Raw genomic sequence first — 24,689 nt, 5'->3', positions numbered from 1 at the left:
TTTTAATTAAATTTATTAATTAAAAAATGCCACATGCACATATGTCTTATTAATATGAGTTCAGATTTTTGCTATATGACATGTTATATTAGTAAGTCATGGTATTGATCCATAACATTGTAAGAAAGTTTTTACAAGTTAAAAATCTCAATTATAATTATTTAATCAAAATAACAAAAAACAAATTCCGTAGAAAAAATTAACCAACTAATGCATATTAATCAAGTAATTCAGATATTGATGATATTCACAATCTGCTATTCATCAATAAAGTAACATGAAACATCAAATAACAAATTACATCAGGGTAATTTAATAACTAATCAAATAACATATCCATGAAATAACTAATCAAATAACATATCCATGAATAGAGTAACATAAATCATCAAATAACAAAGGACATCATAATAATTTAATAAATGAAAAATAACATTAAATAATAATTACATAACCAATGCATAGAACCATGTCGACGATTCCTATTTTCAACCCCATCGAAAAGTTATTGCGCCCTGACATGCGCTTTCGATACCCAGATATAACACTCTTGTGATAATGACTAGAGAAAAACAAAAAAAAACGGCGTGTTATATGATGCAATAACTTTTCTATGGGGTTGGAAATAAGAATCGCCGAACCAGATAGTTCGGCTATTCTTTGCATTCACAATCTGCTCTGGAGATCGATATAGATCCAGATGTCGAATCAGATATGTTACATGACCCGAATTCCTAAAACGAGTCCTTAACATTCTACTAGTAAAATTACAAACCATTCATTCCCAGGTCTATTCATTCTGTCACTCTCAAATGTACAGCGTGCATCTTACCTTACAACTGGTCATACAACTTTCGTTTACCTAAAAATTGGATTGACAGTAATTCAGAAAACCACTTTCTTTTCATTTGAGGAGGGCGCGAGGAACGGACACAGTAGATCTCCATCAAAAGCCGCGTTCAGCTGCCGGGGTTTGGCATCGCCCAGGTCGTCTATTCGGTAGCCATTGGGATAAGTCTCTGGTTTATATTCACTGTATCTCAATTTCAGCACCTTCTTCTCATCCCCAGCCTCCAAAGAAATCTTCTCCGCTGACCAACTGAGCGGCCTCGGCGGAAGACACCACCCCACAAAACTGCCCAAGAAGATCTTGAGACCGCCCCGCACAATCCAGACCAACCAGTAGGGCGGGTGCGGGTAATCCATGGCATCTAGAAGCCTCTCCTCAAACAAGCAAAATACGATCCGTCTGGCCGCCGGACGGAGGCAGGCGGGTACATTTGACACCAGCAGATTCAGCGTGGATTCGCCGATTTCCCTGCTGGACTTGGAGTACACCATTTTTTTGGCTTCGTATTGGCGGCTAAAGCGCTCCACTCCCTCCACTGTGTCGGGAATATCTCGGATGCCCATCCGTGTGCCGATGTCGCGCCACACCACAAAGTTCGCCGTCGTCTCTTTTTCCGTCCAATCCCTGTAACCGAACCTGCAAACGGAAAAGCCGAACCGAGCCTTAAATTCTCTGCAAAAGTAATAAAAAATATGGAAAGGTTAACCGGTGAGCATACCTTGAAGCAAATCGTTGGGGCTCCAAGATGAAGGTTGAGAGCGTGTACAGATAGTCGCTGTTGGAAATATTGTAACGGCCGTGAATGAAATTGAGGCGGCGAAGTGCGAGGGATCCCCGGGGGCTGTCCACGTGATTGAGCAGGAATTCCAGTATCAGAATACTGGTGTCGTCGTAGCGCTTCACGACGGTTTCCGGCGAGAACTGCCGAGTTTCGGCGAGCAGCTTCGAGATGGAGGGGATGGCGAAGCTCTTGAAGAGGGCGAATTCCAGTGCCTTCTTGCTGATTACAGGGAACTCCACGAATTGGGCGATCTTGGAGAGAGCCACGGCGTCGCGGACGGGATCCATAGATGAAATTAGACGCAAGCGTCTGTACCGGAGGTACTTGCACACGCCCACCCACAACAACAATATCAAGAAGATGAGGAGCAGCATAGCAGGCAATCGTGGAAGATTCTGCTTCTGAACGAATGGTTCCGCCTGCAAATCTTCAGACTGCCGGACGCATGACAGAATCCTACCCAGTCTTTACAACGTGGATAAGTGCCCTAATACCTATTTATCAAATCCCTGCCTATAATAATGACTATTTATCTCATCTGAAGGCTTTTAATTTTGATCACATAATTCTTCACCCATCTTCATCTACCTTTCCGTCTATCAGATCTTTCACGCTGGTCACCTTTCATCACATAATCTTTCAACAATCTTCATGCACCTTTACGCTTATCTCGATTGCCGATTCACCTATATTTGATTCGTCGATTATTGGTTAATCAGACAAATAGAGTGGATAGGGTAGTAGCAGAATTGATCACGCTCATGTCTATTTGATTGCTTAATATTTAGTAATTAAATAGATAAAAGTGCCCCACTTTTCTGTATATAATATCTTTCATTCTGGTGATCTATCATGACCTCTTTTTCTTTGTCTTCGTATAAAAAAAATATATTTTTTAATAATAAAATTTAAAACAATTTTTAATAAAAAATATATTTAATCTAATAAAATAAAATAAATTATATATTTTTCGACCACTACTACCCTAACAACAACACCACCTTTATGCAAAAGTAAATTTGGGGATTTGAAACTAGATTCTCCTAGAACATAATATCACACTTTCACAATCATTATCAAATAAATTATTTGATAGCTAAAATAAATTTTATATTATTAAGTAAGGAAAAGTGAATTATATTATAAAATTATTAAATAAAAATTATTTTTTAATTTAATATTAAAAAAATTATGTTTATATATGGTTTCTAAAATTTTAATTTAATTATCAACTAATATAAATACCCATTAATTCATAATAAATATCAAAGTACTTATTTTCTAATATATTTAATATTAAAAGATTAAAAAACACATAAAAATTAATTAAATTAAGACTTTATTCTAAATTATTATTATTAGTATTAATTATAAAAGGAATTAATGACAATGATGATGATGATTAATGTCCACTAAGACCAATGTGGTCTATCGAACCTCAAGAAGAGAGAGTCTAAATGTCATTCTTCAAAATCATGTTTCTGTGATCAAAGAGTAGGGAAAGAAGCGTTCCAAAATCGCTATAGTTGGGCTGGCTTAATAAGTCAAGAAGATTGGAGGTGTGCCTAATGATAGGGAATTGACAGCGGATGTGTGCAAGAGTGGAGCAGTCCAAAAGGAAGTGGTTTTCATCTTCCACCTTCCTAGTATCACAAATTTGACAAATTCTATCATCCCAAGGAGTCTTAAGGGTAGACCACCGTCCAGTCTCACTCTGAAGCTCATGAGAGTTAGTTCTAGTCCTAGCAATGTTCGTTTTCTTCTTGGTGCTAGTCAACATATAAAGATAATTCTGGTTATCAAGGGTGGGATTGATCACCTCCTTATAGTACCTTAGCTTCCTTTTACCCTCCAGCTCCTTAGCATCCCACATCTTGTCCTTAAAACTGGAGGTAATAATATCTTCGATATTGTCCTTGCTTCCCAAAATGATCTCCTCCTTAATCCCCAAAAGGTTGAGCCAAGACTTAGCATCCTGATGCCACCCGTGCTTGAAGCGCAGGTGGGGGTTTTGATTAGAGTTAGAAGCAATTTTTGGGAGCCTCTTGGAATCCATATTGTGAAGCTTCTTCTTGTACATTAGATATCTAAACATAGCTTCAATTTCAATGGGGGTGTTGACCTCTACTGGTCAACTATCCATGCAGTACTCCCCCTTTTCTTGGCAAAAAGGGGTAGCACCTGATCGACATGTCCGTGCCATCCTGCAGTCATCAACAACTTGATCGATTTATGTTGTAAACCCAGTCTGCATGTATGAATTGTAAATAATCTTAGCAGATCTGAGTCATGTATGTAAATTTCCTAGGTGGACCTAACTTTCTAATGATAATCTACGTCCCGGAAGGTTTTTCGTCTCACCGATCTACGATTGGCAGAGTTTTCCTTCAACCTGACCCCAAAGCCAGGATGCATTTTGTTATTAGAACTTTAGGAGAATCCTAGTGTGTTAATCTGCTAGATTATAGTTGTGTCGCAGAACTGGGTGGTTTATGAGGGTCTATGTTAAAGTGGGTTTGTCCTCTTAAGATGTAAATTGTAAAAGTCATGATGTAATGTGTCTTGAGGGTTGATAAATGTTTTAGTCCCCTCATGAGTCCTAAGTCCTAGGTCCTAGGTGATGTTTCCAAAGGCTTAGTTCGATGATCCATTTAAGAAAAATAATAAAATAAATAAAAATTAAAAATCAAAAAATGAAATAATTTTTTTTTTTTTATAAAATAAAGCAAAAACCCCTAAATAATAAAATAATAATATTTTTTGTGAATGCATGCAAAATATCATTTTTTAATAAATCGACGGATGAGATTAAGAGATGTCTTGATCCTCATCGATAGTCAAGATCATTTCGACATGGATCACTCGAACTAGCCGTTGGGATCATTTCCTTTAAATAGGGTGCTAGGGGTCATTTCAGAGGATTCGATCTGTGAGTCTTGTGCTGAACAAGCTCTTGTGTAATCTGTTTTCTGGTTAATAAAAGAAGACTTTGGGGTTCAAATTTTGCTGGTGTTACTCTCTGGAAGTGCTGTGAGATGTTTAATTTTCTACATATCCTATTTTTCAGCCATTAATAACAGCTTATTTTTAGAGTATTGTGAGCACAGGTATCTTGTCCACTTGCTAGGGTTTGAGTGGTGTTAGGGTTTCTAGAGTAATGGCAGGTATCTCCATTACTTTTTGAGATCTAGCAGCATTCTTGCTCTCTTTATTGATGGTTGCTTTAAGCTGTGCAGAAAAACCTTTACTGAAGAATATTGGTGGGCGTTTGGGGAAGTTCTATGCTGAACCAGCCAACTCCCACAGGCTCTTCTTTGCAGAGCCCAGCTGATTTTGCCCTGGGTTAATCATTTAAAGTTACTTTCCTGGTTTGCATGAGAGATTTTCTCGAGTCTGTTCACAGCAAAATTCAAGTTTCTGAATACTTCGAAAATGTCACTACAATTATTGTTAAATCTGGTTGTCCTAGAGCTGTGAAATTTTTTATTTTAGTTAATTTTTGAAGGATTTACTGTGAAATTTTGCGTATATCTGCCGTACTTTCGTTTTCCTTTGAGCAGGTTACAAGCCCAAGATAAAAAAAAAAGAAGAAAAAATCAATTTTTTATAGGGTTATCGTTTGCCATCCAGGGTTTGCATATCTGGAAATTTTTTTTTTTGCTGCTCAGAGACTCCTCAGACAAAAAAGAGCATAATTGTTATACTACGTCCAGCGTATGTTGGGAGAGATTTTAAATAACAAAAAAAAAACGTCAGTAGAACCTCTGTCAACGCATCCCATCCAGGTATCAAAGCCGTCAAGCTCCGGATTAACCAGATACGATTTGCAGTTTGGGCGTAGTGGCTTTGCAATACCCTTGAAGAAATTTCAGGTGTGAAACTATTCAGAGAATCACTTGCGGATCAATCATTGCCGTTCTGCACCGAATGTATAAGAGGTTTCTAGCCGCCGACAGTTACAATAAGAAGATCAGATCTTAAAATCGAATTCGTTCTGCATACTCCAGGTAAATTTTTTCACGTCTGGGTTAAAATCTTCAAATTAATTTCCACTGCCGTCGTCTGTGCATCAATCGTGTTTATGCAGGTTACGATTCTGTCGCATCTCTGATTACGCCATTGAAGTATTTGCGTTTATTAATATTTGTGTTAAACTCATTTACGTTTTAGTTCTTCAGATTAGGGTTTTGGTTCATAACTATAGTTTCGTTTCCTTTAGATTTTTTTTAAATTGTATTTTAAACAAAATAAAAAAGGGGTTAAGCGTAGGTTAGCAATAGTTTTAGTTAGATTTCGATTTCAATTTTGTTTTAATTAGATTTTAAGTTTAAAGTTTTATAAATTTTAGATTTTTAGATTTTCATTTTTTTTATAAATATGAAAAATAAAAAAATAAAAAAAAGATTTATTTATAAAAAAAAATTAGGCTTAGTTTTATTTTTATATAGTTAGGTTTTAGATTAATTTTTTAGATTTTTTTTTTTTTTTTTTAGGTTTTGTTTAATATTTAAATTTAAAAAAAAAAATAATAATAATAATTTTTTTTTTTTAGATTAGATAGGATTTTTAGGTTTTGCATTTTTGCCTGAAAATCATAAAAAATATTGTGGGAAGTTTTGCCAGTTTTCAGTTTTTCTCGGGAATTCATCACGTCATATTTTTCACGCTGAGATTTAAAATTTTCTTTGGGATGAAATGTTTATTTTAAGACAAGTCTGCACATGAATGACCATCTTAAAGATCAGCTGCATATGGTTAATGATTTATAATTTCGTGGTTGTTTAAAGCTTTTATCTTTCAAGATCTCAATTGCTAAAATATCGTTGTTGAGCTTTTGTCATTATAAGAGTGTTGTCGTTTTAACTTGTATCTTGCATCGTTCTAGCTTTGATGATAAATGCTTGTTCTGCATGGTTTATATTGTTACAACATCTGATAATTAAACAACTAAACATTTACTCCACAAGGCACTGGTCTTTTAACTTCTAAGTCCTTTTAGTGCTTTTCATATCGTGTCTCCCAACCAACTGGTCGACAGTTGGTCTTCATCATTTCGAAGGGTCTACCCCCCTTAGCCGTGGGAGACAGGCTTAAACGAAGGGATCGGTGATCAGAGTGACAGCCCCCGGTCTGAGCGTTGTCGTGACAATCTGTGCGACAACATTTTTTGGCGCCGTTGCCGGGGATAGAGTTTTTCTGTCCTTGGTTCTTGCATTTCAAGCTTTTCTATTTTTAACTTCTTGTTCAGTTGGCGACTCCACTTCCTATACTATCTGCAAGAGTGTACACTAGAAGGCATCCAAGCAGTCTGTGCAACCCTACTCCTGATCTTGAAAAGGTCTTCAGGGTGCGATTACACAAACTCGCTTCTCGTACACTTCTTGGAAATCTTGGACAAGAAGCCCTCTCCGATATTCATTTGCTCTTTAAGGGTCAAGTTAGGCGCAGCACCATGAGTATGTATGCCCCTTGTGATTTTTCTAACATTCCTGGATACCCCAATGATATTCCATCTGTTGGGATAGACAAATTGCCTAGCTTTCAAGGAGATAATGCCATTACTGCTAATTCCCATTTGCGAGATTTCAACATATGGATGGCTAAGTATGCAAGATCTACTGATTTTGATCATGAAGATGTCAGGGTGACTCTTTTTATCTTGACTCTAGGAGGTGATGCTTATGATTGGTTTACAGAAAAGCCTCCAAATTCATTCAACTCCCTACAATCAATCATTAATGCATTTAAAGAAAAATATGGAGATAAGAGAGAGGGAAGACATCTTGTAAAAGCTATTAGTCTAATAAAAAAGAGAGAGGATGAAACTGTCGAGGAATTTAATAGAAGGTTTAATGGTATTATTAGAGAATTACCTCAAGACTATAAACGTACAGATAAAACTCTCCAAGACTTTTACATTGATGTCTTTAGTCCTGAACCATCTTATGAGTTAAGGCGTGCTAAACTTAATGATTATAGAGATTGCCAAGCCTTAGCTATAGAACTTGAAAAGGACAAGGCAGCTTCTGGGAAGTCTGAAATCCCAGGTTTTGATAGGGCTGCTACGAAACTAAAGGAACCTAAGGGAAAAGTAGTCCAAGAGCCAGAAAGTGAGCTTGTTCTCAAGTTGCTTCAAAAAATTGAAACTATGGAAATTAATCATAATAAGGAGATAAACACTTTGCAGAATAGATTGATCCAAATGGAAAGAGCGCAATCGCAAAATTTTCAACCTCGAAATAATAATAACAGAAATAGTAATTGGCAAAGAAAGGGTCAATCTAGTGAGCAAAGACCCCCTAATCCGCTTACTAATCTGGTTGATAATGCTCCTCCTTACTGTCGTGTTTGTGATGCCCTTCATGAAGAGGTCACTTGTCCCATCGTCAGAAGAATCCTAGACAATGGAATGTTTGGGACAGGTGATCAAATAAATGTAGTAGGAAGCAAGTTCCCTTTGCCTATGAATGATTGGATAGAGGTTAAGGAAAGGAGCTATGATGTTATGAATCCTTCATCTGCTTTTAGTATAAATAACCTTGAAAATGAAGACGACATTTTGGCTAGGTTATATGGCGAAAAACCCTCTCTTGAGAAAATTTTAGAAATTGCTAGAGATAAGGGTTTAACCTATCAGAGAAGGGATAAAGATCAGAGCGGGAATCAAATTCCCACTCGAACTTTGAACCGTGGTGTAAACTCTGGAATAGATATCGATTTGGGAAGTTGGTTTAACAATGCAAAAATCTGGGTTCCTGTATCTGAGATTGCTAAGATCCCTTCCCAAAGAGACAAGTTACTAAAAGCCATTCAGGGTCCTCAAGTCAACGCTTCTCAACAGAAGACTCGCGAGGTTGACTATCATGATGCTCCCATATATTTGCAAAGCGTAGATGCTGATAACAAAGATCATCAACCCTTCTTTATCACCTTATTAGTCAATGGGTATAAATTGAATAATTGCATGTTGGATTCAGGCGCATTTGCTTGCGTTATGACTAAAAGGGTCATGGAACAGCTTAAATTAAGAGTTTCTAGACCCTACTATAATATATGTGCCATGGATTCTAAGAAAATCGAAGTACACGGTTTAATCAAGGATTTACAAGTTCAACTTTCAGTTTACCCAGACATCATGGTTGTTATGGATATTGTTGTCGTTGATGTACCTGATGCTTGGGGTATGCTGCTATCCAGAAAGTGGGCCTCTGATCTAGGAGGAAGCATTCAAATGAATTGGTCATATGCTATGATTCCTTCTCCTAGGGGTGATGGTTTTGTTAGACTAAATAGAGAGCCCGAGAGGAAATTTCATGTTGAAGATCCTAAGAAGCCTCATAATGAAATAATTAGAGAGCAATCTGACATCGGGAACTATTCTATCATGTCTAATTTCATAATTCCTCTCGATGATAAGATTGAGGATCTTAAGGATAAAGTTTGGTATATGTACTTCGATGGTGCGTCCTTTAGTCATGGTAAAGGTGCTGGAGTAGTGCTTAAATCTCCCCTTGGTCACACTTTCAAGTTTTCTTATCGTTTAGAATTTGAAGCAACCAACAATGTCGCTGAGTATGAAGCCATATTGTTGGGACTTGAATTGGCCAAGGCTTTGAGGGTTAAATTACTTAGCATTAAGGGGGATTCCGATCTGGTTATCATGCAGCTTAAAAACAAATTCACATGTAGGAATCAGAGATTAAGAAACTATCGAAATGCTGTGTGGGATACTATGGAGCGTTTCGATGCCCTTAACCTTGAAGCAATTCCTAGAGAACAAAATAGTTTGGCAGATGAACTTGCTGTAGCTGCCACAACTTTCCAGTTATCTGATGAGTTAATTAACGATAAAATCAAAATGGAAGTAATATTTAGACCATCTATTCCAGATAACTCGGAGCATTGGCAAGTTTTTAACGATGAAAAGCAAGTCATTCGTTTTCTCAATAGTTTGGATGAGTTTGAAGATTTTCGGATAATTTCTCAGGAGGATGGATCTTTAAATCATGAACATATCATAAATCCTACTCCTAGAAATGTGGTTGCCTTAGAGCAACATTTTGATCGGCATGATGCCACGAAGCTTAGAGAAGAAAACAAGATGGACCCAGGCGAGTACCTCGAAATTAACATTGGTACTTCTGAAAATCCGAAAATAGTTAAAATTGGTAAAGGTACTAGTTTGGAGGAAAGGAAAAAGTTAACCGATTTACTTCATGAATATAGAGATGTTTTAGCTTTTTCCTATGACGAATTAAAGGGCTATAGGGAAGACGTTATGGAGCATACTATTCCCTTAAAGGACGAGAATGCTAAACCCTTTCGGCAGAAACTTAGGCAAATTAATCCTAAATTAGCCCCCTTGGTCCAGAAAGAACTTGCAAAGATGCTTGCAGGGATCATCGCTCAAACTAGGCATTCAACATGGTGTTCGAATTTGGTGATTGTTAGGAAAAAGAATGGAACAATAAGACTTTGTGTCGACTTTAGAAACCTTAACCTGGCATGCAAAAAGGATAATTACCCTTTGCCAAACATGGAAACTTTGTTGCAAAGAGTAACTGGGTCTGGAATGATGTCGCTGCTAGATGGTTTTTCTGGGTACAATCCGGTATGGGTTAAAAGGGAAGATCGACACAAGACCACATTCACAACACCATGGGGTACTTTTGAATACATCAGAATGCCATTTGGGTTAAAAAATGCTGGGGCTACTTTCCAAAGGGCTATGGATTATGCCTTCAAGGGGTTAATCAGGAAAATTATCGAAATTTACCAAGATGATCTTACTGTTTTCTCTAAAGATGGTATCAGTCTTATAGATCATCTTAGGCAAGTTTTCAATAGATGTAGAGAATATGGAATTTCTTTGAATCCAGCTAAGTCTGTTTTTGGGGTAACAGAAGGGAAATTACTCGGTCATATCATTTCTAAGGAAGGAATCAAGATCGATCCCGAAAGAATTGAAGCAATTCAAAAGATTCCTCTCCCGCATAATCTTAAATCCCTTCAGTCTTTCCTTGGAAAGATAAATTTTATTAGAAGATTCATCCCAAATTACGCAGAAATAGCTAAGCCCATTCAAAGTCTTCTAAAGAAAGATGCGAAATTTGTCTGGCAAGAAGAGGGCAAAAAGGCTTTCCAAGAAATCAAGTCTGCTATTGCAAAAGCTCCTGTCCTGGTTAGTCCTGATTACTCCAAGGATTTCATGATTTTTTCTTTCGCTTATGAAGATACCATTGCCGGTGTCCTGCTTCAAAAGAATAAAGATGGTCATGAGCAGCCTATTGCTTTCATGAGTAGAGCACTTCAAAATTCCGAATTGAAGTACAATACCATGGAAAAGCAGGCCTATGCCCTGGTTAAGTCTCTCAAGCATTTTAAAACTTATGTGGGTTATTCTAAGATCATTGCTTTCGTTCCACATTTTGATGTTAAGGACATATTAACTCAAACTGATTGCTTAGGGACTCGTGCTAGGTGGGTTACTAAAATACAGGAGTATGATTTGGAAATCAGACCCACCAAGTTGATCAAAGGCCAAGGCTTAGCTCAGATGTTAACCGAAGGTAATGAAAAGACTCTTGGCTTGTTATGTCTTAGCGATCTATCTTCGCCAGAGTTGCAAAGATTAGCGGAGCATGAGTGGTATAAGGACATAGTTTATTACTTGATGAATCTAGCATGTCCTAACCATTTAGTTGCTCATAAGAGAAGGGCTCTTAGACTAAAAGCCACTAAGTATTGCCTTATGAAGGATGGCCTTGGATGGAGAAATCCTGAAGGCATAGTGCTTAGGTGTGTTGACGATGTTGAGTCCAAAAGATTAATCTCCGAGTTTCATTCAGGATTTTGTGGTGGTCATTATGCCGCTAGAACTACCACCCACAAAATCCTGAGAGCTCGCTATTATTGGCCTTCGATTTTTTCTGATGTGCACAAGTTTGTTAGAGCGTGTCAAGCCTGTCAACTGTTCACTGGGAAGCAGAAGCTTGCTACCCTTCCTCTATAACCTGTCATTGTAGAGGCACCTTTTCAGCATTGGGGTCTGGACTTCATAGGGAAGTTCCATGAAAATTCTAGTAATGGCTACTCATGGATTTTGACTGCCACGGATTATTTTACTAAATGGGTCGAAGCCATTCCTGCTAAGAATGCCACTGAAAAGGTTATTATGGATTTCATTGAGAATAACATCATTACTAGAATTGGTGTCCCCGCTAAGATCACTACGGACAATGCCAGGGCTTTTAGTTCTTTAGAGTTTTCATCCTTTTGTTTCAAGTATGTCATTGTCTTATCTCATTCGTCAAATTACTATCCTCAGGGTAATGGTTTGGCTGAATCAAGTAACAAAAATCTTATAACCATTATCAAGAAGATAGTAGGAGATAATAAGAAATCTTGGGACAGCAAAATCAAGTATGCTTTATGGGCAGATAGAATTACTAAGAAGAAATCTACTGGTAGATCTCCCTTTGAATTAGTTTATGGCTTGGATGTTACTTTACCTGTGCACCTGAAGTTGCCAGCTTATCAGCTTCTCCAAAATTTTTCTACTAACAAAGATGTTGTTCAGAATAGAATAGATCAGATTGTCGAGTTAGATGAAGCTCGTAGGACAACTTTCGACGCTATATGTAAAAATCAATCTAATATTAAGAAAAGCTTTGATAAATGCTCTCGATCTAGATCTTTGCAGGTTGGAGATATGGTTTTACTTTGGGATCGCAAGAATGAAAAGCCGGGAAAACATAAGAAGTTTGACAGTTTGTGGCTGGGACCATACATCATTAGAGATATAGCTGGGCCGAACTCATTCTACTTGAGCAGATTGGATGGCGAACCACTTGATCTACCAGCGAACGGCCAAATGCTCAAGCTGTTCTTCAGAGATGATATCTGATGCCATGGGGCATCTTCTGTATTGTATTTCTATCCCTACTCCTTGTCTTTTCAGCATTTCATTTCTGTTTTTAGGATTAGATTTACTTTTCATGTTATTAGACAGTCAATAAATGAAGAGCTTTTTTCTTTCCTGTGCTTAATGTATATGATGATTTTGGATGGACGCTACTTATTTTTATCTGTGTGTTGCGTGGATGCAGATTCTGGATTCTCACATTCCTACAATGCAGCAACGTGTCCCCAAGTAGAGCCAGATGTTGACCTCTACTGGTCAACTATCCATGCAGTACTCCCCCTTTTCTTGGCAGAAAGGGGTAGCACCTGATCGACATGTCCGTGCCATCCCGCAGTCATCAACAGCTTGATCGATTTATGTTGTAAACCCAGTCTGCATGTATGAATTGTAAATAATCTTAGCAGATCTGAGTCATGTATGTAAATTTCCTAGGTGGACCTAACTTTCTAATGATAATCTACGTCCCGGAAGGTTTTTCGTCTCACCGATCTACGATCGGCAAAGTTTTCCTTCAACCTGACCCCAAAGCCGGGATGCATTTTGTTATTAGAACTTTAGAAGAATCCTAGTGTGTTAATCTGCTAGATTATAGTTGTGTCGCAGAACTGGGTGGTTTATGAGGGTCTATGTTAAAGTGGGTTTGTCCCCTTAAGATGTAAATTGTAAAAGTCATGATGTAATGTGTCTTGAGGGTTGAAAAATGTTTTAGTCCCCTCATGAGTCCTAAGTCCTAGGTCCTAGGTGATGTTTCCAAAGGCTTAGCTCGATGATCCATTTAAGAAAAATAATAAAATAATAAAATAAATAAAAATTAAAAATCAAAAAATGAAAAAAAATAAAAAAATTTATAAAATAAAGCAAAAACCCCTAAATAATAAAATAATAATATTTTTTGTGAATGCATGCAAAATATCATTTTTTAATAAATCGACGGATGAGATTAAGAGATGTCTTGATCCTCATCGACGGTCGAGATCATTTCGACATGGATCACTCGAACTAGCCGTTGGGATCATTTCCTTTAAATAGGGTGCTAGGGGTCATTTCAGAGGATTCGATCTGTGAGTCTTGTGCTGAACAAGCTCTTGTGTAATATATTTTCTGGTTAATAAAAGAAGACTTTAGGGTTCAAATTTTGCTGGTGTTACTCTCTGGAAGTGCTGTGAGATATTTAATTTTCTGCATATTCTATTTTTCAGCCATTAATAACAGCTTATTTTTAGAGTATTGTGAGCACAGGTATCTTGTTCACTTGCTAGGGTTTGAGTGGTGTTAGGGTTTCTGGAGTAATGGCAGGTATCTCCATTACTTTTTGAGATCTAGCAGCATTCTTGCTCTCTTTATTGATGGTTGCTTTAAGCTGTGTAGAAAAACCTTTACTGAAGAATATTGGTGGGCGTTTGGGGAATTTCTAGGCTAAACCAGCTGACTCCCACAGGCTCTTCTTTGCAGAGCCCAGCTGATTTTGCCCTGGGTTAATCATTTAAAGTTACTTTCCTGGTTTGCATGAGAGATTTTCTCGAGTCTGTTCACAGCAAAATTCAAGTTTCTGAATACTTCGAAAATGTAACTGCAATTATTGTTAAATCTGGCTGTCCTAGAGCTGTGAAATTTTTGATTTTAGTTAATTTTTGAAGGATTTACTGTGAAATTTTTCATATATCTGCTGTACTTTCGTTTTCCTTTGAGCAGGTTACAGGCCCAAGATAAAAAAAAAAAAAAAAAAAAAAAAAATCAATTTTTTACAGGGTTATCGTTTGCCGTCCAGGGTTTGCATATCTGGAAATTTTTTTTTTTTGCTACTCAGAGACTCCTCAGACAAAAAAGAGCATAATTGTTCTACTACGTCCAGCGTATGTTGGGAGAGATTTTAAATAACAAAAAAAAAACGTCAGTAGAACCTCTGCCAACGCATCCCGTCCAGGTATCAAAGCCGTCAAGCTCCGGATTAACCAGATACGATTTGCAGTTTGGGCGTAGTAGCTTTGCAATACCCTTGAAGAAATTTCAGGTGTGAAACTATTCAGACAATCACTTGCGGATCAATCATTGTGGTTCTGCACCGAATGTATAAGAGGTTTCTAGCCGCCGACAGTTACAGTAAGAAGATCAGATCTTAAAATCGAATTCGTTCTGCATACTCCAGGTAAATTTTTTCACGTCTGCGTTAAAATATTCAAATCAATTTCCACTGCCGTTGTCTGTGCATCAATCGTGTTTATGCAGGTTACGATTCTGTCGCATCTCTGATTACGCCATTGAAATATTTGCGTTTATTAATATTTGTGTTAAACTCATTTACGTTTTAGTTCTTCAGATTAGGGTTTTGGTTCATAACTATAGTTTCGTTTCCTTTAGATTTTTTTTAAATTGTATTTTAAACAAAATAAAAAAGGGGTTAAGCGTAGGTTAGCAATAGTTTTAGTTAGATTTCGATTTCAATTTTGTTTTAATTAGATTTTAAGTTTAAAGTTTTATAAATTTTAGATTTTTAAATTTTCATTTTTTTTATAAATATGAAAAATAAAAAATAAAAAAAAAGATTTATTTATAAATTTTTTTTTGGCTTAGTTTTATTTTTATACAGTTAAGTTTTAGATTAATTTTTTAGATTTCAATTTTTTTTTTTTTTTTTTTTTTTATAGATTAGATAGGATTTTTAGGTTTTGCATTTTTGCCTAAAAATCATAAAAATATTGTGGGAAGTTTTGCCAGTTTTCAGTTTTTCTCGGGAATTCATCACGTCATATTTTTCATGCTCAGATTTAAAATTTTCTTTGGGATGAAATGTTTATTTTAAGACAAGTCCGCACATGAACGACCATCTTAAAGATCAGCTGCATATGGTTAATGATTTATAATTTCGTGGTTGTTTAAAGCTTTTATCTTTCAAGATCTCAATTGCTAAAATATCGTTGTTGAGCTTTTGTCATTATAAGAGCATTGTCGTCCTAACTTGTATCTTGCATCATTCTAGCTTTGATGATAAATGCTTGTTCTGCATGGTTTATATTGTTACACATCTGATAATTAAACAACTAAACATTTACTCCACAAGGCACTGGTCTTTTAACTTCTAAGTCATTTTAGTGCTTTTCATATCGTGTCTCCCAACCAACTAGTCGACAGTTGGTCTTCATCATTTCGAAGGGTCTACCCCCCTTAGCCGTGGGAGACAGGCTTAAACGGAGGGATCAGGGATCAGAGTGACAGCCCCCGGTCTGAGCGTTGTCGTGACAATCTGCGTGACAACAGGGGGACAGACCAACTTCGATCAAGAGAATAGGATAGGGAGTATTTCCCTTGATCTTGAGGTTATAGGTTATGAATTCTTTTTGGATCATCTCAATCTTCCTTGACGACACCATAGATATACTGCACCCCAAAACTTCACATCGGTATAAGATGACAGGAGTGACGAGAGTCTCAAAGAGGAACCTTTTTTAATTATAAATGTAAATATCGATTGACTTACAATTATTTTCAAACTCATAATAACATTTCCAACCTCCAATAATTCTTTTCTCGATGCTATAATTCCAGTTGAGATGACGAGGAAAGTCAATACCCAAATATTTATAAGAACAAACCTGCTCAAGACAATGGTTATTATAGACGAAACTACCATGGGTGATATTTTTGGATTTAATGATCATGACTTTAGTCTTGTCGATATTAACTGTCATACCCATCTTGGAGCAGCAGACATGAGGAGTCTTAAGCTACTTGTCTAGGTCATCATGGCTCCTTGCAAGAAGAATGATATCATCAACATAAAGGAGAAAAGTAATGATAATACTAGCAATCTCGATGCCTTTGCAACCCACAGGTTCGAGACACTCCTCCAGTTTATTGATGTAAATACCAAAAAGGGTAGGGGAAAGGGGACAACCTTTCTTAACCCTGATATTACATTTAATGTCTTTAGACCACCCTTCGTTGGTCTTAAGCTTGACAATGAAGTTCTTGTAGAGGCGGATCACAACAATCTCAATTCAGGAGGAACCATGATCTCTTCAAGCCTCGCCCAGAGCTTATCTTGGGGGATAGTGTCGAAAGCTTTTCTAAAGTCTGCAAAATAACATAAGAGGTCGATTTTACTATTGCGAAATTCCTTCGCGATAATCCTAGTGGTTAATGCTCGAATGATGTCTCCTAAAACTAGCTTTCCCTTTAGCTCTTTTACCCTGGTTCTCAAGCCAAAGGCTAAGCTTTTTTTCCAGAATGAGCCCATAAAACTTGGCTAGGATGTGGCTGATCATAATGGTCCTATAGCTAGAGGGAATGCTTTTGCCCCCATTTTTTTTAATAGAAACGGTTGAGTTTTATTAATAAGAAGAGGTTGGGCATGCCAAACAACCTCGAGTACAAACAAGTGCAAGAATTCAGGCTCAAAAGAGGCCTCCTATCCTTGCTTTGCTATGGTCCTCTTTTCTTTGATACTTTGGTGCTTTCTTGGGTTATGTTAAAACCCACATAAACTAAGTTCCGTGGGCCAAATTACAAATCCACATAAATTAAAATGTTTTTGTTTAAAACCTGTCTTGTCCCCCATAACCAATCCCACTACAGGGTTAACCCCCACCAATATCGATACGCGTCAGCCATAAGATCTTCTCCTGCCCAGATTCGACACATATCACATCCATTGCTTTTCGAACCTTAATTCCTTAGGAGCGCGTGATATGAGTGGTTTTGCATTGCCACGCGTCGGCCCTTGAGTGGAATCGTGTCCATTTCAGAAAAGAAAAAAATCGAGCAGCCAAGAGAGGTGCGAAGAAACCCGCTTTCCACTCCCAGCGGAATAACTTCCCTTCCTTTGCAAAGCATGATGGCGATTAGATCTACTCTGCCCAGATTCGATGCTTATCGCATCCCTAGCTGATCGAGCTTTAACCGGGGCCCATCTATATATCTGGCCCCACTGCAAGGATAAGACCCCACCATGAAAGGCACACAATAACCATCAGATCTTCCCCTGCCTAGATTTGACGCTTATCACGTCGAATTGTTATCTGACCTTTATTACCTCAGGGCCACGCAAAATGGGCGGTTTTGACCTACCACGCGTCAAGCTGTGAGTCGCATCGCGTCCAATACGAGAAATACTACCGAGTAGCCAGAAGTGGTGCAATGAAAACCGGTTACTTCTCCTCGCATCTTTAACCCCCCATCTTTTCCAGCTCGTGATGACCGTTGGATCTTCCCCTACCCTATGTCTTCACCTCTCGTCATCAAAATCGTCTTCTGAATGAAATCCATTATGTGCCCAGTTTTTACTCCTATCACAACTGGCCCATGCGGAAAGCCGAAAACCTGTTGAAAAGTGAGCCCACCTTTGTTCTGCGAGATTCTATCCTTGAACGAATCTCCTTGCCTGTTAAGGGATTGGGTGTCTTTCCGCGTCTTCATCATTGTTCACCAGTATACCTTGGGCTAGAAGACATCCTTTTTTGGCCATTATGTCTACTTCCTTGTTCTGAGCTTGCAAGACATGATAGAAAGAGCAGGATGTGAAGTTTTGAGTCAACTTTCTTATTCTTTCTAGGGTCTTGTTTAGAGCAAGGCTATTGAGTTGATCGCTCTTTTTAAGGGTTTTAATCAGGATTTCAGAGTCCCCAAAGATTTGAAGGCTTTCCCCTATGTTCCTTTGAGCCAGCTGACAGTCTTTTAGCAGACCTAGGATCTCGGCCTAGTTGTTGGTGCTCTGTCCTAGACCCCAGCTATAGTTATCCTGTTATTGTCCATCTATGGAGTAAATTATTCCTCCTGCCCCTAATATCCCCGGGTTTCCTTTGGAAGCTCCATCGAAGAAAATAGTGACTTTTCCCTGATTTTTCCACCATTTTTGGAATTCCACATCAAAGATCCGTAGACGCCACTCTGGATTATGGCTAGTCAAGGAGATATTCTTCTTGACGCTTGCCCGTCTCAGGGATTCATAGAGCCAGCTAAGCTCTTCAGGGAGTAAGTAGTTGTCTGACTTATGAGGTCTATTTTCAAGAGTTTCCAACAGCAAGGCTTTGGCCTTAGCTATGACTGTGTTGGTGGATTGAAGTCTATTGTTGAATATGGCTTCATTCCGAGCCAACCAGATGCCCCGGCAGATATATTTTGGGACTTCATTCCAGATTTTAGTCCAAGTTGATTTGTTGTTCAAAGAGTGTGGATAGCGATCTTTCCAAGTTGCGAAAAGACTAGCCACTAAAGACTGTTGGGGGAATTTGATGTTGAGCCCCATGGTAGCTTGCATCTATGCCTCTTAAGAAAAGGGGCAGTTTATGAATAGGTGATTGATCATTTCCTGGTCCTTGCAGCAGAGAGGGCATCTGTGTGGACCAATGATTCCTCTTTTCTCTAGGTTTTCCCCAGTGAGAGTCCTTTTGTGCATGATATTGTTGGATCTGATGATGTTGTTCTTGGAGGGCTGCAAAACCCATCATGGCTGAGTAAGGTTCAGACTTCCCCCACCCCCACGTGTCCCTCGAATACAGGTGTACAGGAGCCAGACCAGTGAGTTTATCCAATAATTGATGGAGTTGAGGGAGAATCCAATCATGGGGGTGATGTAGGTCCTAGTTACTCCAGTTCCCTTCTGAATCCCATGTGAAAATGTCAACAAGTTTGTGGATACCTTTTTGGATGAGCTAGTTACGCAAGTCTGCTACATCTGGTGCAAAATCTAGGGGATGGAGACCCATGATCTTTTCCTCCCACAGTCTGATTCTTTTCCATCTCCTGGAATTCTGTAGAGTTGTTCTTTGAAGAATTTCCAACCTTGGGTGCACAACTTCCACAGCGTGGTTCCTTTGTGAGAAACACCTTCATCCATATTATTTATTGAGAGCCTGTGTAGATGTTTTTTAATTAGAACTTCACTTACATGGTGTTTTTGGTTTGAGAAGATTTTCCAAAGGATCTTCCCTCCCATTGCCAGATTGGCCAACACAGGATCTCTTACCTGAATTCCACCTTCAGGTATTGGCCTTTTCACTATGTCCCAACTTACTATATGGAATTTTTTTTGGTTCCCCTTTCCTCCTTGCCATTGGAAATTTCGAATCAACTTTTCTAACTGATCGGTGATCACTTTTGCCCCCATTTTTGAAGATAGGAATAATAAGGATTTGCGTCCAAAGCTTAGGGAAGCCATGCTTACATATTTATGTATGTATTTATATATTTAAATTTAACAAAAGAAAAGTAACAAGAATATTAACTGTGAAGATTCACCCATACTTTCTCATATAGATTGTTAATCTATAAATAAGTTTTTCTACAATACTATGGACCAACGATGTGGCTTATTAATACCACATACTGAAAAAATCATAACTCGTTTTCATATAATACTTCTTCATATGAGAATATTTTTAAATAATCATTTTAAATAAAAAGATAGAAATGCCATAACTACTTTTGAGATAAATCCCAACATGTGAAGTGTGGCTGCTACTAATAATATTCTAAAATATTCCATCGAGGTTAAATCCTTACAATTCACCTAACAATAATTAGGGTGCTAGGTGTGTCTATTTTGTAATAGGATTCTAGAATTTTAATTTAATTATCAATAATTAATAGGTAGATGATAAAGATTTAACCTCCATGGAATATTCTAGAATATTCATAATAGTAGACAAATCGATGATTGAGATTTACCTCCAAAATAGTACGTCCTTTTTTGTTGGCATTATGATGCATGTGCTGTACTTGATGGCAATCCACTTGTAGCAGAAAAAATCTCCTGTATTTGGTAACTAGATGAATATACAGAAGATATATCAGATTTGACAGAAAGCATGCATGACAATAATCAGATGTGATTAAATGCATGACAGTAGTGTTTACAGACGTGATGAAGTACAAGGCAACTTCAAGGAATCAGTTCAGAAGGCAACTCACTCAGATGAAAGATCACAGTACAACAGGTAAACAACAAAGAATTGCAGATCAGTCTTCACAGAATGAAGAAAGAGAGGTATACGCAGGCTCACCATTGACCAAGCTGCGTATACATGCAAGTTCACTGTATACAAGTCACGTATACGTACACATGCACTTTCATGGAAGGAAAACCACATATACCTTGGAAAACTAAATTTTTGGTCTGAAATATTTGGTCCATTGTATTTGATCCATGGTATTGGTCCAAGGTATCTGGTTCGAGGTATTGACCCCAGGTATTGGGTCCAAGGTATTGGTCCTAAATGTTTTTGGTCCATGGTATTGAGAAAGGCCTAAAACTATAAAAGGAGGAGAAGATCATTAGGCCAAAGTGCACAAGCATTTGAATATCTGATGAAGTGTGAGATCCAGTATGCAGGCTATGGGTTTATGATGCTCTGCTTGATCTAAACCAAGGAGGAGCCTTAACGGTTGATGGAGGACAAGATCTAATGATGGATTGGGATCTTAAGGCTTGGAATGAATAACCTTTATATAGTTTGATCATGTTTATTCTAGATCTGTATACTATGCATGTGTTGTTCTATAAATATTATGATCTGGTTATAACTGAAGTTTGGAATAGCTGCAAAATTATGAATGAATATTTATAGATGTATACACTGGTTGACTTTGGTAAAAGCGCGTATACACGTAGGTTCGACACATCTAAGTAGCGTATACCTTGTGAACTATGATTTTTGAAGCTGCAATTGGTTCTGGTTGTTGATGCAGAGATCTGGGTTTTGCTTTATGTTCTAGTGACTACATTCTGGTAATAGTGTTCAGATTGATTGATTGTGATTTGCTTCAGTAATGATGGATGAAATATAATAATGGATCAAAATCATAATGACTTCTCTGATGGACTAGATCTGGTTGCTAACACATGTATTATCCTTTATATGTGATGATCTAGGTATGTCTGAAGTCGGGAAGTGCAACGAAGTTAGAAGTAAGTATTTGCAAATCTATACGCTGGTTCGCTTTGATGAAGTTACGTATACATGTTGGTTCGGAACTTCCAAGTTTCGTATACACTCTAATGCATGGTTTTGAGGTTACAACTAGTTCTGATTAATGATGCAGTGTTCTAGGTACAAATCTGTGTACTGGCTATAGTGATCTCTCTGTTCCAGTTGATTTGTTGAAGTTGATTAAAGTATGAATGAATGGTTGATTCAGTTGTGTCAGAGGTTCAGAGGTTGTCAGTGATTGATTGAGTTTGGTTGATTCAGAAAGTAATGATTGAGTTTCAGTGATTGGTTGATACAGATATAGTTGATGGTTGTATTGCAGTGGTGATTGATTTGAGCTTCAATGTTGTTGATGGGTCCAATATGAAAATTGGATGAAATGTGGCCTTCATATTATGGTGGCATGTTCCAGGAGTATCCAGTATGAAAATTTATGAAACGAGATCCCTGGAGGAAGAGAGAAGGTTGTAGCCTTCTATAGGTCAGTGCCTACATACTAATAAACATATCGGCTAGTACAAGAGCTAGGGGTTGTAGCTCCCTTCCAATAGAAGCTGGAGAATGAGAGAAGGATGTAGCCTTTTGCAAGTAGAAGCCTGCATACTGGTATGAGTCTGCACCAGTACAATGTTGTAAGCAGATTTTCTTATTATTAAAAGAAGACAGAGATGACAGCAGCAGGTGGTTTTCAACCACATTGGGTTTCCACCTTAAATCTTGGTGTTCATGTGTGTTGCTTATGTGTGATGGTTCACTCTATTATTAACTGCATATGGTTACTATTTAATGTTTAATAAAGTACTAATGCACATATTAAAGATCAACATATGATGAATTAACTGAATCATTAGTTTGTTGGATATACACTTGTTTCCTTAAGCACAGTTGCGTGTACATGCAGGTTACCCACATGGAAGTAGCATATACAAATTTGAGTATGAAAGGAAAAAGATCGTTGACTTGACTAATACTGATTCACCCCCCCCACCTTCTCAGTATTATTTCCAACAATTGGTATCAGAGCAGGTCCTTTGGTAGAAGCTTGATCGCTTGAAGGAGATCCGTAGAACAATGGGAAAAAAGCTAAAGAAGAAAGCGCATCAAAAGAAGAAGACATCTCAAAATAACTATGACAGTGGGAGAATCGATTGGGGATTATGTGGAAGCAACTCTTTAGATTTAGAATCACCTCAAAATGAATATGAACAAGCAAAAGAACTATCAGGTATGAATTTGTTATCCTCTGGTGATACATTTCTCCATCCATTTGAGGATGATGAAAGAGATAGCAAAGCAACTAAATTTTCTCTTATGAGTGAGAAAGAAAGATATCAAATAGAGGCATAATTTAAAAGGCTTACAGACAAAATTAGAGATCAACAAGATCTATTGGACAAAAGGGAATGTTCCTTCAAAGAAGAAGCTACCAATCTAAAGGCTCAACTAGAGGAAAGAAACAAGGAAAATGAAGATCAATGTCAAAAGCTGCAGGATAAAGTAACATCATTAAGAAATGAAGTAAATAAAAGGAGCACAACAATCAAGAAACTCAAAGATAGATCCAGTTACTATGAAAGTCTTGAAGCTAAGATCCTCTCTTTAAAAGAAGATCTTGAAAAATCAAATAAGCAGAATGAAGAACTACTCCAAGCTCTTGAAGAACAAGAAAACGAAGTTCTCGAATTAAGGCAAAAACTGGAAGAAGGAAGAAACGCTGAAGAAATCATGAAGAAGATGTATCTTGAAAAGGAAGAGCAATATGAGGTTGAGGTAAATATACTACAAGGTAAAATAGAAGAAAAGGATAAGCTTTTACGATTTCAAGATAGTACTAAGATTTTGGATGATATTCTTAGTAGTCGAAGGTCCCCTGCCATCAAATCTGGTCTTGGTTTCCATGAATCTATTGAAGGTGAATCTAGTTCACAAGCTAAGGCAAGGAACTCTAATGTAAAACCTAAAATGCTCAATAAGGAGATGAGAGGTCAATCCCATCAACAACCAAGGAAATAAATTCTTTAAAGAAAATCTTTTACTCCTAACTATTGAGGTGATAGTCGGTTATTTCATCAAATGAATAATGTTGAATGTTTTATATGTCATAATCTTGGACATGTTGCAGCAAGATGCAGAAGTAGAATGGTTCAAGACCATCACACAAAAATATCATCAGCTTCCAGGTACTTTAAGGGATATCGTTTTTCTTGCAATATGTTTGGTCACAAAGCCATTGACTGCTATAGAAGAAACATGAGACATGTAAGATGTTATGCATGTAACAAATTTGGACATATAGCAAAGGAATGTAGGAGAAAATTTCAGGCACCATACCAAAAGGAGAAAACATCATCACACTCGGAGATATGAAAGAAGAAGGAAGTACAGTTAGAAAAATGTGGCATGGCACAATGTATAGACATGACAAACTTAGGGGAAGCCGAAAGTATGAAACTTCAATTTTCTAAATCTCATACGCAAGTTTCATAAAGATAAGTCGCGTATATACGCGAGTTCGAAGCTGCACAATCACGTATATGTAGGTTTGAGGAAAAATGTAGTGGGACAGACTCAGAAAAACTGATTTGATATGGTTCAGACAATTATCAATTATCTTTTATGTCGTGATGATAGATGACTATAGTCTATGGATGTTCTTTAGAAGTGTTTTTGATACTCACAAGTTGGTGATAAACTTGATGTATATCTGATTGATGATGATGCCTTGATACTTCTTACTAATATATGCAATGATCAGATCTGACAGTGAACAGGTGGAGCAGGTTCAGGGGGAGAACATGATATGCTTCTAATAAAGCATTGTTGGCATTATGTTTAGAAATATTTGGTACCTATTCAATGATGATAATGCTTATATGGCTAAATGATACATCTTGCTATGTTACGTTTATGAGTTTCCCATGATAAAATCTCATATGATTCTTGGGGTCACATAGTTGGTGTTCAGATCAGATTTATGGATGATTGTGGATGACTTTTTGATGATGCATATGGTACATATATGTTTCTTACATGATGATCTTCATAAGGAAAAAGAGAAGTACAAAGCTTAAGTACACAATTTCATTATTTGATGATGAGCCACTCATTTCCTTTATGTTGTTGTCATCATACCTTCAAAGATGGATAAAGTTCATATGGTGTGGTTACGATTTCTATAGTTGTTGGTTCTCACATGGTTGAAGATTGTTG

General features: G+C 37.4%; 1 protein-coding gene across 1 annotated transcript in view; it reads right to left on the bottom strand.

The window, feature by feature from the left end:
- Positions 1-467: 467 nt before the first annotated feature.
- The window catches only part of LOC149200492 (ER-bound oxygenase mpaB-like), a 141,716-nt gene continuing 117,494 nt past the window's right edge, over positions 468-24,689 (bottom strand). Inside the window, exons 2-3 of the mRNA XM_089400958.1 lie at positions 1,569-2,087; positions 468-1,486 (exon numbers count right to left, since the gene is read on the bottom strand). Of these exons, the coding sequence (XP_089257084.1) occupies positions 886-1,486; positions 1,569-2,087 (1,120 nt within the window). The 3' untranslated portion in view covers positions 468-885. The remainder of the gene's footprint in view (positions 1,487-1,568; positions 2,088-24,689) is intronic.

Source organism: Pinus tabuliformis, chromosome 2_1, assembly GCF_031772625.1.
Source record: "Pinus tabuliformis cultivar Carrire ecotype Pingquan chromosome 2_1, CPIR1, whole genome shotgun sequence".
Taxonomy (NCBI): Eukaryota; Viridiplantae; Streptophyta; class Pinopsida; order Pinales; family Pinaceae; genus Pinus; species Pinus tabuliformis.
Note: the sequence above shows the minus strand (reverse complement) of the source record. Positions and strands in the feature narration are given on the sequence as shown.